General features: G+C 40.7%; 1 protein-coding gene and 1 pseudogene across 1 annotated transcript in view; one reads left to right on the forward strand and one right to left on the reverse strand.

Moving 5' to 3' along the window:
• Positions 1-2,240, reverse strand: part of LOC134486690 (tubulin beta chain-like) — a 61,027-nt pseudogene extending 58,787 nt beyond the window's left edge.
• Positions 1-17,069, forward strand: part of Kcnd2 (potassium voltage-gated channel subfamily D member 2) — a 507,546-nt gene that overhangs the window by 474,076 nt on the left and 16,401 nt on the right. Inside the window, 1 exon segment of the mRNA NM_031730.2 lies at positions 15,439-15,601. Within this exon segment, the coding sequence (NP_113918.2) occupies positions 15,439-15,601 (163 nt within the window).

Genomic DNA, 17,069 nt, shown 5'->3' on the forward strand with positions numbered 1-17,069 from the left:
AGTCTCCCTTAAAAACTACAACTTATTTTCTTCCTAAACAGCACTTTCTTTCCTGCGTGCTTCTCTTGGAAGGGCACTAATCGTAGAGATTTTAATTTACCAGCTAAAGTTGATTAGATAAAGCTTCCTTTAGATGATAAGGGAGTTTTGACAAAGAAAATAAATTACTGTTTTTATCTGATTATGTGAGTAAAACAAAACTGGATTACACAACACATTGCACTTCATGCCTACAATTTGACCACTACAGTTCAAACGACACAAGCTTAGAAACAGCACAGAGACAACTCGTTTCCAGCATTGTGGAGAACTTGCGCCTTGAGAATTCAGCAATGCCCAGGCACCATGCCTCTGTTTTTATTTTTCCTGCAGATTTTTATTAATCCAGAATTATTGCAGACTGTATCTGGCAGAACAGTGGAATAATGAAATAGAAGACTGGAATAAGGAGTGCAAGTGAAGCAGCCATTGCTGTCCTTCAGGGTTGAGACGATTCTCTCCCTTCATTTTCATATTATACCACATGCCCATTTTTATTAGAAAATGGACTTTGTAAATGAATTACGGTCGGCAAGGTTACTTCTGTTCAGGGTTTGTTTTAAATTGAAAATTGAAAGGGAATCTGAAAGAGCATGTTGTAACTATCATGAGAAGCATCGTACCATACCTCTTACACTGGCGCCAGCACAAGTCCAGATCCGACCACGGCTATATGTCAAGTCGCAGACTGTTCCTCCGATTTCACGTGGAAGGCCAGCATGTAATGGTCTAGGTGTAGCCTCCATTCTCTTGAACACCTTCCAAACGCTTTTTTGACCCATATCACTAATTAGAAAGGAAGGAGTTCAGATTTATATCCATCTCTAATCAATCAAATTAAGAAAACATTCATTTCGTGTCTTTTTTTTTTTAAATTCACTGATAACCACTACGATAAAGGACAAAGTAAGAAACTCTTCATAAATTCTCCCAGCCTTACCAACAAGCCTAAACACAGTTCCATCCAGGGGGATCTCAGGTTCGGGCTACCAATGGTTTGTCATGCTACACGCTCATTCCAAGCCTCCTACGATCTGTGGGACATTTTAATAAAAAATATTTTTAAAAGAGGAAGGAAAACTGTGTTCACATCTTCTTACCTTTAAAACATAAAGTAATTATTTATTTGCCATATTAATCATAAGTAGTTATGAACAACGTCAGGAAGTCAGATAACACTGCTTTTCTCGGGTTCCATTTCATAGAATCAAAAAAAAAAAAAAAAGCAAACCTGAAAATGTCTTTCTTTTGACTTCATCACACTAATTTGTTCATGAGGTCCCCTGTCCCCACACAGAGAGACGCTCCATCAATGCCTATTGACATGCCCAGTGTGGGCTGATGCGGAAGGAGAATTAATCCTGTATTGTGTTGTAGTCAAGTTCTATTTAGAAGTTCCTCAGTGAGGATCAATACAGGGTCTCCAAGGCACAATGGCTGGCTCCCTTCGCTCTTGCTAGACAAACAAATGCCTTTTTAAAAGTCAGCCCACGGAAGGGGGACAAAAAGATTTCTCTGGGCACAACCAATCCTGGCTGAAACTTTTAAGAGGCAAAAATCTGGGTTTCTGTGCCCTACCTTCCTCTCTAGCCCCCCTTCCTACCTTTATATTCAACTGATTTCTCCATCGTCTTTTCTTAACTGCCTGCATTCCCCCAGGAGATGCACTTGTGAGTTCAGAGCTTCGTGTGCTGCCACTCTGGGGAATAATGGGATTTTATCGAAGACAAGTGTTCCTGGGAAGAAGGAGTCTCTAACCGCGGACTTTCCGTAATGTAAGAAGGTGTTTGAGACCTGTCGCTGAAAGGGAGGTATCCCAGAAGCATCACTTGGCTTCCTCGTCTACTTCCTCCTGCGACCCTGCTGTTGCTAGGAGCTAGAAGTTACCGGGAAGCCTCTCCACAACAGCGCCCTCCTAGTTACTGCCTAAAATCCTCAATTCTATTTGTCTAATTTCAGTTCAAGTCTTGGTAACTCTTCATGGCATTTCCCAAGACCGAGCAACTCCTAGGGACTTCTGTTTGTCAGTGACTGCGTTTCCTTAATCGTTCCTCATGTTTCTTAGTCATCTACTAGGGGACATTAAGAACACCGAGCTTGTTGTGAATGTGCCTTCCTGCTACTTACCACAGAGTTAGGGGGACAGTACCACTTGGGCCCACCTCCTGCACCAATAGCAAACTACAAAGTAGAGAGCCCATGGCGGCGGCATCTCCTGTAACTTGAAGGCAGAGGAGTCTGGTGATGGTAGGGGAAGAAGAAAGAGAAGAAGGGAAGGAACAGGTGCACTGGATAGATAGCCTTTCTTCTTTCCCTGGGTGTGCATTTCAAGAAGCAGAAAGGCTTTGAAAAGCTACATTTAACAGAGCTGAGGTAATGTTTTAGTGAGAGAGGTCAAGTCCTCCTAGGCCCAGATTAAAGGTGAGTACCACCACGCCTGGAACTGGAACTCGCTTTGCCCCAGGCTGACCTTGAACTTAGAGGTTGGTTCACCTCAGTTGTCAAGGATTAAAAGCGTGTACTACCTTGCCTGGACCTATGCTTTTCATGGCCGCTATGCCTCAAGATTTCCATGTCAAGATCCAGATCAGCCTCAAGATCTGGATGACAGGTGTGTCCTCCATTTCTGGATTATAGTTCATTATAGGTGTATCAAGTTGACAACCAGGAAATCCTATAGGGTTTTATGCTGCAACAATAAAGTTGAATACTTGTGAGAGAAATTGTCCTGTGAAGACTGACCAGTGTGCCATCCTGCCCTCTTTGGAGTGTTCTAAATGAATTTGCCAGGGAGGATTAAATGCTGGTGTTTGCATTTGTGCTAGTTAGTATTCGGCCTGGGGGGGGGGAGGATGTTATTTTGTTTTCTTGGTTTGGTTTATGTTCTTTGTTGTTTTGTTTTGTCAACACAAACTAGCATCATCTGGAAAGTTAGGGCCTCAATTGAGAAATTCCCTCCATCAGGTTGGCCTGTATGTGTGTCTTCTTGAGAAATGATTGATATGGGGGGGGGGGCATTATTACTTTGGACAATGCCACTTCTGGGTAATTGATTTTGGGTCTAACGCCTAATTGAAAAAGCTACAGAGTGAACCAGTAGGCAGCTTTCTTTCCATGGCTTCTACTTCAGTTCCTGCCTCTGATTCCTGCCTTGAGGTCCCACCCTGACTTCCTTAGGTTCGGAGTGTGACATAGAAGTATATGATCAAATAAACCCTTCATTCCTCTACTTGCTTTCTAAAATAGTGTTTATGGTAGAAATAGACATCACACCAGGACACGTCTCTTAAAAAACAATAATTGAGAACCAATTGAGGAGAGGAAAAATGATGTGGTGAAGCCTGGGAAAAAAGCCAGCCATGGAGCATCAGCCTTCAGGGTAAATATCAGAGGTGTAAATGGTTTAATTAACAATTGTTCCCTGTAGAAGTGAGATGGGATAGAGCAAGGCTGGCAAGGAATAGCCTTGGGCGTCCTGAAGGTAGAAGTTAAGAAACGACAGATACTGATATTTAGAGGCCTGAGATAATGGTAGTTCAATTATTTGTTTCTTGTTCTAACTCCTGTTTTGGAGTGGGAGAGCTTTAGGGGTAAACAGAAGAGTCAAGCGCTCAATCTATTATCAGGATCAAAATATTCAGCTGATTTTAAGAACCAGACATATTATTAGAGAAGTGATAGAGAAAGGAAAAGGAGAGGGGAGAAAATTATATTTAAGAAGTGTGTTTGGTTTTAGCGTCTATCAGTTGATATATTTTTCTTCCTGTGTGTGATAGTTCATTAGGTTATGTTCTTCTCTGTATGCAATTGTATTTCTAAAGCCACTTACAATAGTGGGAAGGGATGCACTGTTGTTTCAGACCTGAGCATCTTCTCATAATGAAACACAGCCATCATTGGTCACGTAGCGTTCTTCCTGAGTTTGTGGTGTATTGACAACCTCCTAGGTGTCACCCTACAACTTACAGGTACTTTCATAAGCCCCCATAATATTGGAAGAAGCATCTACTTGTCAAACAGACTTCGAGAATATTCTAGCTATTCACACTAATGACACCCATAATGGAATTGCTGCGTTCCTTCTTGTTCTGAATTTAATGCACACATTACATCCTATGTTCTCACTTTATGGCCATCACCCTCATTGGCAATCTTATAGTCTCCTTTAAGCATAATTTTTAAACTTAAATTTATAAGTAACAGCCAGTCTCTGGCGTGTTTAGCTATATCCTTTCATTGCTATAATAAAAACTAACAACGAACGTAACAACAAGAACAAAAGGCTTCTACATCTGAGAGATGCAAAATGAGCTCATTGTGGAGCTGTGCTCCGTTTCAAAGGCGACTGGGTTCACAGGCATTCACCTGCCTCTGAAATAGGCCTCTAATGTATTACTGATGGAATCCTTGGTGGTTCTGTTCTGAAACAATTTGTTCTAATTAAGAGCCCCTTGCCAACACTGAGTCACCATGAAGCTTGGAAGCCCCCGAGACCAGCTTTCATTACACATTGTGCCCATTTCACACAAGTAGAACATTTTTACAATCATCGGATCCAATTTACATCTTTATAATATTGCTTCCCATCTGGGTGTTGTTGTTTTTTTTTTTTTCCTTGCTTGCATTCTACCAAAGCGGATATTTTGATTCCTTGTTCTCACACTCGGGGTGGAAACCTGGAGCCTGCCCTAAAAAAAAAAAAAAAAAAAAAAAAAAAAAAAAAGTTCAGCCTTTTGCTCAATAACGCGGGGTGAGAAGCCAGTGATGTGGTGCTGTTGCCAATGAAGTTCTGTCTCACTGCTGTCGCTCAAATTCTGACAGCTATTCTTCACGTAAATCAGTGCTGCTCAACCTTCAACCTTCGTTCCTCATGTTGTGGTGACCCCCAACCATAAAATTACCTAATTGAAACTCCATATCTGTGACTTCTATACTGTTATGCATCAGGATGTTAAATATCTGATATGCAGGCTACCTAATACGGGCCCTAGAGCGTTCGAGACCCACAGGTTGAAAACCTCTGGTTTAAAGGAAGTGGTGGGAGAACCACCCCTGTGCTTGTAACTCATAGCAGCTGTGGTTACCTCCCTGAGGTAACCACAAGCCAGTCAGCTACCTAGCACAGGCTGTGAAAGGGGATCATGAACCCCCATTCTCTCTAACGAACAATGAACAGTTGGTGGCTTAGGAGTGGGATGGGGGGCAGTCAGTTTTCTTTAAGGGTGTGGCTTCTGGTTGGTTGACCACACCCCGGTGGATGGCTTCACACCCAAAAGGAAATCGCACAGACTGAGGTTGATGGTTTACTGAATTAAAAGGGACGTGAAGTTGGGGTTATATAGGGAACTGGGGCAGAGCTTGGAGGAGTTAAAAGATAAGAGTTGGGATGTATACAGATATGATCAAAAGACATTGTGTGTAATTATCAAAAAATATTTTTAAAATAAAATAAATATGACGTTCCCTTAATGTCTATAGCAGAAACTAGCAAGCTACTCAGGCCAGCCCTGCCTCCACTTGTGTTTGTGTGGGCCAAAAGCTAAGAGTTACTTGTACACTCTCAAGCATTTTTTTAAAATTAAAGAAGTAAATAGTCCATAATACACTAAAATTATAACAAACAAACACACACACACACACACACACACACACACACACAAAATACCCAATGCCTTTGGATCTGGGTCCAAACTCTTGGCTCCCTAATTGAGCAGACATGTGAGCTCTGCTTGTTGGGACAGACTAGGAGAAAACACCCTGAGCTCTGGCTTCCTGGTCCTTACATCAGCGATGTAGATGCTAGAAGACTGCACTTGCCTAGGCTGGCTATCATCTGCTGTTCTAGCTGGGAAAGGCATGGAATAGGGGTTGTGGAAGGCTGTGGGACAAAGCTGGTTTCTCTGCTCCTACTTTGCATCTTGAAAGGTGGCACTCCAGGGACCTCTATGGTTCTAGTTCTTGCCATGCCTTGATCCCATTAAAAGACCTTTAGCCCCAAGCCTCTCATCGCTCTCCCCAACCCTTATTCACGGTGGCCTTTTGATGCTGATAATTGCTGATGTGCCAATCTGCTCAATTTTATAGCCATGTGATGAAAATTCCATCATAAAACCCGGTCACTGGTAAACACTTGAGAGGTTTTTTGCTTAGAAGTTGAACACATACTGTATTTTTTAAGGTAGTGTGTGTATAGGAATCTCACGTCTAGAAAACTACATGGAGATATGAACATAGAAGAGGGTATGGGAATCTGTCCATTGATTGTGCTTATAATACAGTATTTTCTCTAGAATTTTTTAAAGTTTGATTTCCAGTTTTATTTTCATGCAGTATGGTTCCTTTTTCTTCTTTAAATAGATCTTGAGGCAAGCGTTATTTTATACATATTTTTTAGTTAGTTATATTTAAGCTTGGACCCTTTGCTGTTTGATTTTAGTTTGGAGTTTTGTTGGTAATTTTCTAAACCAGATGCAATCAGAAGGCAGCTATTAGAGCCTTTTCACAGATATTTTGACACAGTCGAATTACACAAGTAGAGGCTTGAAGTTATTTCATACCCTCCTCGTGTCTATCTTTCATAGTTAATAGAATGCTCAATCAATTCTTTAATCTCTTCAGAAGAGACAAAGCAATCTACACCTTGAATGTATATAATATCTTCATTTAATCTTAGGAGATAACTGCTTCACACTGATCAAAAAAGTCTTTACTCTCATGTAAACATGAGCCTTTAGTTTCTCATCAAAAATAAAGTTTCTTTAAGGATAGAGAGACTTCCCAAGTCAAATTGAACAGTAGAATTTTACTGTAAATATAGCTTATCTTTGGGAACCTACATCACAGTTTGGGTCTAGGGAAATGGCCCATTGGGAAAGCACTTGCCAGGCAAGCATGAGGACCAGAGTTGGAACCCCTAGAATCTATATGGATATCTCGCATGAGAAGAGATAGAAGCAGGGGCTCCCTTACACATGCTAGCTAGCTATACTGAGTTAGTGAGCTTTGGGTTCAAATGACAAAAATGCTTCAAAATATAAGGAAAAGGATCAAAGAAGACATGAATGTCAGTTTCCAGCTTTCAGACATGTAATGTGCATTCACAAACTTGGAAACATACACACACACACACACACACACACACACACACACACACACACACACATACACACATGCATGCACACACATGCATGCATACACACACATGCATGAACACACACACACATACATGCACTCACACAGGCACACACCCAAGCGCATGCACATGGTCTCTACTTCTTTAGTATTTCAACAATGAAAACTATGTATGTGAAACATTATTATTATTATTTATCTTTAATTTTTTGAGGTGCCAGCAAGAGGACCCAAAGGGTAAAAAGTAGTTGTCCTAAGCTTTACAACTTAAATTCAATACCCCAGTATCACCATGATTAAATGAGAGAGTGAACTCACACAAGTTGCCCCTGGACTTCCACATACACAAAGAATAAATGCGTTTTTACCAGGAAGGATGTTTCCAGTCAGGAACTAGACCAAGAGTTTCATATATCTCTTTGGGCATAAGGAGGACAGGGCAGGTCTTCAGCTTCGATGCATAACTTGTAAGAATGGTCTCCATGGTGGATGGAGATCTGCACTTCAGAGAAGGAGCTCAGGACAGAAGATGTGGATGAGGAGGTGACAGCCTAGGGTTGTATTGTCAGAGCTGTCACAAGGAACACGTCTTAGAGTTGTACTATCATCTCAGATACTGCAGTGGCCAAAAGTCAGTTAAGTCTCTGCCCCTCCTCATCTCTCAGGCAGTTCTGTAAGACTTACAGAGCAGACAATATGCAAAGTTATCAGGAGTTTCTGGGATTAATTAGAAATTAGAGATGCATTTGGTCATTACGGGATAAGCCATAAGTAATTTGAAAAGCACAGTTGAAAATAAAATAGGTAAACACTTAATCACAACTTGAAGGTGTCATGAGGCCTCTAGTAGCTAATAGGTTTCAGACTATTCAAAGTCAAGTAAGGGAAAGAAAGAAAGAAAGAAAGAAAGAAAGAAAGAAAGAAAGAAAGAAAGAAAGAGAGAGAAAGAAAGAGAGAGAGAGAAAGAGAGAGAGGGAGGGAGGGAGGGAGGGAGGGAGGGAGGGAGAGAGAGAGAGAGAGAGAGAGAGAGAGAGAGAGAGAGAGAGAGAGAGAGAAAGGAAAGAAAATATTTCCAACGAACAGCTCCACAGCTGGCTTTTAATTTGGCTGACTGACATCTGAAATGTGAGAAAGGCCTCCATCTCAGGGCCACTTCCTCCTCCATCCAATCCGGAGGGTCTGAGGGGCCTCTGGAAGGACTGTTCCCAATCAACTGCCTCCATGGTGTCAACAGTGATGAAGCATCACTGTAAAAAGCCATCAGCATTTGCACCTCGAGGAAAAGCATTCAGGGAAGGATGAGAGGATGGAACCCTGGGCAGAGGCTGGGTGGTATCCAGTAGAGGAAAGAAGACTGAAGCAACAGCGGCCGGTACCTGCAAGTCGCTGTGTGAGAGCAGTCCATCAGAACTGCACACGGAACTTCCTGGAATAGAAGCACACAAATGAGCCTCCTCTGGAAGCCGTTTGCCGTCAGTCCAAAGCCAAATGGCCGTATTTGCGGGAACCTTGATCTGCTTGCTGGGATAATTCTATTTGGTTGAAAGACAAGCTCTTCTCCTCTAATGCACTCCCCAGGTAAAACCAGAGTGAGAGTGGACCCAGCTTGGCAAAGTAAACACTGTACCACGCTCTCTCCAGAAGATGGCTAGTGCTCCCAGACTTAGATCAGTCTAAGATTAGCCCCTTCCCAGGACGGTGTGTGAGGTTATGATAACAGACAATGTCTGGGCATTTGAGCTCACAAAATTGACCAAATAACTTGAAGCCACTTCAAAATGCTGGCCATGGTCTCACGACAATAAGAACGGCAGTAAAAGGTGTACAGGAAGTGGGGAGATATCGGATTACTACACCTTCATCTTGTTTAAAGTCACTAGATTTCAAGCACTTCCTCTGGGTGTAAGAAACAAGATGCCTTGATAATATTGAGCCACGTTAGGTGGGCATTTCATACGGTGCCAGAGAGAAACAGAAAAATTAATGAGCTGGTCTGGTCCTGGGCATGAGAGAGAAAGAGCGAGCAGGAGACAAGTATCTCTCCTTGGTGTCTCCATGTTTCTTATTTGCCATCAGACATCACCTTGACAGATTTATTTGAGCAATAAACATTTATTGCGCTCTAACTATTTGCTCAACGATGGACAAGGTCTGTGCTAAAGTTGACTTGATTCTGACGGCGTGATCCTTGACCTGTTCGACCTCATGGTTTAGCAAAAAATACACAAGCCTCTAAATGAATTATATTTCATTAGTTGCAAGGTATAAAAAAGAAAGAACAGGCAGTCTTACTGGACCCCCAGATAAATGGTTAAGATCTTCTTCAAATCAGAACTGACATTTGGCCTCTGTCCATTTGAATTGTAGTTTTTCCAAAAGATCTGTGCAGTAAGAATGCAAAGAAACTTGTTCTAAAAAGAACATAATTGCAGAGTTATATTTGTATAGGAAGGTCTAACCTGTAGCCCAGCATCTCCATTTGCCCCAGGACAGCTATGAGTTCAGATCAACATAAAATTATAAGCTCACTCAAAACCTTGAGGTGTTTTTATATAACTAAATCACATAGTTCTTGAACACGAAGTTTACGTATAATAAAGCTGTATATAGCATCAAAAGGTTAGACACGCCCAGTGTTCTAGTGATGGGAGTAATATTATGTTCAAGTAACAAAAAGGTTCTGTTCCGATTGTAATATATCAGATATGTGGGTGAACAGCTGAGGGAGAACCAGGGCTCCAGTTGTGAAACCCTGTTGGAATTAGAATCACAGTAAAGAACATGACCTCTTTCTTTCTGGTGACAGAAACTAAGGTTGTCTGCCAAAGAGTGGGATGATGAGGGTAAAGAGTACTCCTGAAACAGAAAGGAGGTGGCTAAGCAGAAGGAAATATCTTATATTGTCCCACAGCTGGGAATGTATGAATGTATGACCCACAATAATCAATGATACATTTACCGTCATAACATCAAAAAATAATGAAAAGCTACTTGAAAATAAATAAAACGTTCTTCAAACTAATGTCTTTTTTACTGTTGGCATTCATTCAGGCAATAAATATTTTATTAATGACGTTGCAATCGTCTGTTCCATTTATAAACTTTAAAAACCCTTCCTTTTGTGATACGAAATGTGGAATTCAAGTAGAAAAATAGGAGACAATAGAATTTGTTAAAAAGCCAGAGGCCAATGAAACCCAGGCAGTAAGCCTGATTAGAATACGCTTTCTTGGTGAGAATGTTCAACCCGTGGGCTGCATCATAACTCTTGTGTCTTTCCTTCTCCATTTCTATACACACACTGTCCTTAAAAGTCCCTCATTTGCACTCCAGAGTCCTAGTAAAGAGCTTCTTGTTTAAAACTGGGCTTTAGTGATAGCTCACACTGTCACCGTAGAAGATGACTTATCGTTTTAGAAGAAGCAAAATATTGTCAGAATTAGTTCACATCCTTTTGGCAGCTCCTTGAAATTGGGTAATCTGTGAAAATGGTGGGATTTGTGTGTGTGTGTGTGTGTGTGTGTGTGTGTGTGTGTGTGTGTGTGCTGTTCAACTATTTCCAGAGTAATAAGATGCCCAAATATATCCTAAATGTTGAGCATATGTAGGCAAAGATAAGGGATCTGTGCAGGCAATTTACTTGAAATACTTCTCCACATCTCAGCTTGAGAAGACCAGAAAAGACCTGGTTTGGTTCCAAACTTTCGTTTAGGCTTTTCTGCCCCCTAGTGGGCAGTTAGTATTAATGCAGTTGTAAAATCACAGATGGTTTGGCAGCCTTTCTTTTTGTTCAATTGAATACAGACTCTGTATCAATAATGTATGACATTGAGATTCCCTTAACTGTTACAATAATGTTTTAAATATTATTGAACCATAATAGTAACTTAGCCAGAAGACCTCAGGCTATGAAAGAGAATCTTCAGTTTAAACGTTTCCATTTCGTTTTGTTTTCAACTCTCACAGACTCGGTTACAGAGTGTTTGTCCAGCATGAGGGAGAATTTTATTCTCCTCAAAGCAAACAAGAAGGTCTAGGGAAAGGGGAAAATGAACTGAAAAAGCAGAACTGTATTCCAAACAGTTCACTATAGCGGTTCTACACTCTGCCACTGAACTTTATTCATGGATTTTCTGAGAGTCTGTTTTCTTTCACTAAAGACCTCTAGTTACGGAAAAGAATCTTCTAGTTTCCCCCTTCATGCAATACAGGCTGAATGTGTTAGTTTTCTAAACAACAAGAAAAAGATTCTAAAATATACTTTCTAAAGAATAATAGCTCATAGTTCGGCTGAAACAAAAGATACCACACAATTCTTGAAATGATGTATATGAAGTTCTCAAACTATGTAAGAAAGGATGATTGACTCTTTGGGCAAAATAGGCAAGAACAAAGTCATTGCTGCTTTTAGGCAAAACATTGATTTCAAAATGTCAAAGAGCAACCTTACCACTGTGAAATTAATACCAGGGCCCCTCTGGCAAACAAGTTCTGTCCCCCAAGCAGGTGTTATACGGCAACACTTTAAAAAGTCATTTGCTGTTTGCAAACATAGCAGCTACTATAAAAACTATCCATCAAACTGTGATCCTTCTAGATTGCAAGCTGATGGCGGAAAATCCATGAATAACATAGCCCCTGAGACCCTAAGGGATAGAAATATTAGTTAATAAGTAATCCAGTTTCCGGGTCAGAAGAAATTGTTTCTTATACCTCTTGGATTAGTACTCAAGCCAAAAGAGAAAAAGAAAAGAAACTCTCAAATACAAAATCAAAATCTCTCTTTGTCTCTCTCTGTCTCTGTCTCTGTCTCTCTGTCTCTGTCTCTGTCTCTCTCTGTCTCTCTCTCTCTCACACACACACACACACACAGAGAGAGAGAGAGAGAGAGAGAGAGAGAGAGAGAGAGAGAGAGAGAGACTTCCACCAAAGTATTACATACTTTCACCTAACTTTTAAAGAAAACAATACATCTTTCAAATATGCCTCCAGGAACTGATTTGTGCCTGGATGAGGTTGTTTTTCTTCTGAGGAGTTTAGTGGTTGATGAACAGTAGTCCCAGCCCCTGGATTCATCAGCAGACTTGACTCTTTTGAACTTCACTATATCTATATGGGCCCCAGCCATTCTATTCCTCACACCCGGAAACTTGTGACTTTCCATCACAGAAAAAGCAAAGGAGTGAGGTTGAGATTGAACACTGCAGTCATTTTAATATCAGCACTTTCTTCCTCTGGAGTGAAAATCCCTTCTATGTGCAGGTGCCTGATTGTTTTCTTAAACATCACTCCTGTCTCCCCTCTCAGTAGCCCTGGAAAATAGATTTGGAAGCCACGACTTTTCTGGGGACATTACCCATTACACTGTTTTGCATTTGTTGTGTGAATATTAGTATTTATTCTTCAGGTCAGATAAGCGGGAAAAAAAACATTTGAACAAAGCCAGGAGTCTACTAATGGATTGTTCAAAAATTATGTAAAAACTTTTGACGTTTTGTGAGCTCTAAGCTTTGTAAAAATGTCAAATGGTGAAATTAAGTGGATGTAGATAAAAGTTTATTTACAATACGATGTGCATAAAAATTTCCCTCACTTTCCAGCCTATAAAAACGTAAAAATGGTAAAATTAATAGATTGACAGATAGATGATTGATACAGGCATATGTATATACAGTTTATATGCATACATAAATATAGAAAATAAAAATATACAGAATCACTTGAGTTCTTTGCTAAAATAATTATATTGTACCATTCGGAGCCTTGAATAAGTAAGGGAGATGAATGAATTCGGGGACTTCACATAAAACTTCAACCATGGTTGAAACTGAAGTCTTTGGTAACCAGAATTTAAATATGTCTGATTGTAAAGTGGGAGGCTCAATGTTCTAGGCAAAGTGCCCATGGGGTATGGGCAGAGCCAAGGTGATAGCGAAGTAATTTGATGCAACATGAACGAATGCTGCTAGAAATGCTTCTAACTTGGTACCAGTTTGATTACGAATCAGTGTTTCTACTGCAATGTTCGGATTTTTTTTTTTTTACTGAACCATCCACTTATGCAACACCATATATAGTCTTACGTTTTAATGACCCCCACAGTCTGTTATACAACTACATATGTGGTCACATCACATGGTTGGCAATAATTAATGCAGTACGGACATTCTGTTGGGGAAATTTGAGTTACGGTGGGTTAGCTGGACTGCTGATCACCCACATACTCTAAGAGTGAGTGGCTGGAGAATCAAAGCATTGAACAGAGTCCCACTGGGTCCTCAAATGCTCTAGGGTCAGTATCCCATCTGTCACTGTCATTGGCCTTTCCTGGGCCAGTTTCTCTGCAATTCCTATCTACAGATTGACACAGAATGTCTTCTCACAAGATCCATGTTAATAAGGGTGATCATTTGATAATAAATACCTGAAAATATAGTATTCTTTCCCAGGAATAAGCACTTAGACCTCTAATAAGAGAAAATGTATGCTCTCGTCTGATGTACGGTAAGGGCCTGCTTCATGCTAGGAAGACACAGAGTCCAATAGCTCCCATTCTGTCAACATTATTTTATGAAGAATGAAAAGCGAAGAGGAAATACCAGACTGGAGACACAGTTCCACAGCGAGATACCACCTGACTAACATAGATAGAAAATGTCCTAGGTTCAATCCCCAGTACCACAGACAAGACTAAAAACATAAATATTATACCATGTGTGGATATGAAAGTTATCAAAGGGGAAGTTGTTACGGAACATAACTAGAGAATAGACTAGGAATTCTGTGGACAAGGTGGATGGGAAAGAGCTTTTGAAGTGAAGATATTTAATTGCCACCTTGCTAATGACCTGGGGCTGCACAAGAAGCAGAGCCCTAAAATGGCCCGTGTGTCCACGGGGCGACGAGTGTGGCAGCAGCTGGGATAAAGTGGACAGGAACTAGGCAGTCATTGTGTTACCATAATCTGGAGACAAAGGGGATGTGTTTCAATGTGCTTTAGTTTCCAACTCCATTGGAAAGCTGAGATAAAATACCAACTGGCTGGTATCTATGCTTAAAGCACAGGTCTATTCCAAGCATTGTTGTGTGGTGACTGGAAAGTGTAGATAAGTTCCTCTGTCCATTGCTTGGTGGTCAAATAGAAGGAGAACAAAGAGACCTAAGTGGGCTTCTAAATGTCTTAGTCAGAAAGAGTAACTGGGAGATAAGATGTGACTCTAACAGGGACAGGTATTTCAATACGTATTGGAACAAGAATCTAGTGGGGTCAGATGGGAAAGTTCTGCTTAACTACAGATGGCAAACCATGAAAACTGACTTGAGAGCTGGCATAGGAAGTGAGAAACAATAAAATTCTGTTCTGTCTAGTTTGAGGCTTCATGGGCTCATCCAGATTTAGAAATAACAAGACCAGACTATGAGGGTAGGAGTCTCCTGTGTGGGAAAAGTTATCCAGTGGGGCTATTGAGTAAAAATTAAGGCATCCTCTACCTCAGACCAATCTTAACATGTGGGATGAATTGAAATAACACGAGGACAAGGTCGGTAAGAATATTTAAAACTGAGGTATAAATTACACAAAGTTTTAGAAATCAGATAAAGGGGAAGAAGCCAGAAAAGGCAAGAAGGTAGCACCCAGTGAGGTAAGAGGGTGAGTAACACTAAAGCAAAGGACAAAGTGTCTTTGAGAACAGTGAATGGCTCACACACAAGCTGAAGACTGGGTAAGGTTATCATGAGAAATGGCCATCAGTTGTCACAAGTGAAGGTTAATGGGAATCCTGCAAAGCTTGTTTTTCAAATGGCTGGATGATGAAAACCATGTGATGTGAAGCCCTACTTTTCCTGCTTAAATTTCATCCCCCATCCACCGCTGGAAAATTAAGTGGAAAAGTGTGTTATCTAGACTGTAAATTCCAGCACAGAAATATTGACTATTAAATAAACCTTAAAAAAAGAAAGCCTATGCCATGTGTTATAAAAGGCAAATTGAAGGGCTTTCGTGACATCATCGGACTTTAAATATGCTCTAACCCGAGAGGCTTCTAAATGTTATCGTTTTCTACAAGGTCGAAAGGTAGCTTTTGTAAGTTTATGGTCAGAATTTCCCACTTATTAGTTTGACACCGTGCATGTTTTAGTCATGAAGTAGAAATGGAGATATTTCCCAGGTATCATTTGACCTAAAGCAAAACAAACAAGAAAAGAAGAACTAATTGTACCAGGAAGAAGTGTGACTTAACGACAATTCTTTTTCCTCTCACGCAGGTATGGCGACATGGTACCAAAAACCATAGCAGGGAAGATTTTCGGGTCTATCTGCTCACTGAGCGGAGTCTTGGTCATCGCGCTACCCGTGCCTGTGATCGTGTCTAACTTCAGTCGGATCTACCACCAAAACCAACGAGCGGACAAACGAAGGGCACAGAAGGTAAAAGCTGAACTTTGTGAAAGCAAGCGTTACCATTCATCACTTTTATACTAAGCTACAAAATCCTTGCCATTCATTCAATACTGGGTTAATGACGAAAAGACCATAGAATTTCAGCAGCTTAAAACAAGGGACTGGGTTTTAACCAATGAGAGAGGATCACGCCCCTGGTCCATTATCAGTCTAGAGATGGCACCTTCCGGTGATCCTGTGAGCTGCGCCTCTGCGGTCGTGAACTCAATGAGTCGCACTCGGCCACTCTTGAAGTGACTTTAGCCAAAGCTGGTCAAACAACCCCAGCTAGGCTAACCGTGGGCAGAGAATGGCCACAATGAGGTAGGAGGTAGAAAGTAAGGAGTAATTAGGATCAGTGCTAATAACCGCCTATTCATACATGTATGCTTAAGTATGATTACTAAAATCCCATTTCTAGATCTGATTCATTTAGTTTTTATCCCTTAGAAATCGGGCTGGTTCCAATTAAAAGGGGGCTGTTAACAAGAACCAAGATGTGTATCTCAGCTATTTTGCTTAGTTTAGAGAAGAAGTAGGAAATTTCTGAGTATTTGGACCTAAGTTGTGTGTGTGTGTATGTGGGGGGGGGGGGTGTTTGTGTACGTGTTTGCATTTGTCTTTACCTAGCCCAGTAGTTTTCTGTGTCTCTGAACTTTGTGCCAATTAATTAATCCCTCCAAGAATAACTCCACCCTATATTTATGTGTAAAATGGAGAAACGGTAAGAGAATGATACTATGAGAACGTATATAAATCTGTGTAAACTCACAGTTAACTTACAATGACATTAGCAACATTTAATATTTACTGGTGATGTATTTTAGGCCAGGCAATGGTATAAGGTCCAAATAAATTATTTATATAGTCTTCACCAAACTCTAGGATTTGGTCACCATCATTCTTCCCATTTAATGGGAGGAATCCTAAAGTTTCCAGCAATCAAGCCATCCTCAGACCATACTAACTAATAAGGTCAAGGACAACCATTCAGTGTGAGCTGGTCTGAGTCAGGGGAGAGCAGAACTCAGTTATTTGCTGCATTCTTTATCAAATAAGAACATCTGATACATACCAGTGTCTTTTGATAGCCCCCTTCTATTGGAGACCTCTTGAGACTTACTGGGAAGATACCACACAAATCCGAATTAGAATCTCACTTTTCTTTCAATTTATCATTTAATTTTGTCATTTCTTTTGAAACAGCATCATGATTTTCTATTTTATTTCAGACAAATTTATTAGTACAAAGTCACATGTGACTTTTCTTTTTAATTTTTTATTAGATATATTTCTTTACATACATTTCAAATGTTATTCTCCTTCCTGGTTTCCTGTCCATAAGCCCCCACCCCTTCCCTTCCTCCTCCCCCATATGGGTATTCCCCCTATACATCCGCCTTATTGCCCCCCCATATTCCCCTGCACTGGGGGTCCAACCTTGGCAGGACCAAGG

Source organism: Rattus norvegicus, chromosome 4 (genome assembly GCF_021556685.1).
Source record: "Rattus norvegicus strain SHRSP/BbbUtx chromosome 4, alternate assembly SHRSP_T2T, whole genome shotgun sequence".
Taxonomy (NCBI): domain Eukaryota; kingdom Metazoa; phylum Chordata; class Mammalia; order Rodentia; family Muridae; genus Rattus; species Rattus norvegicus.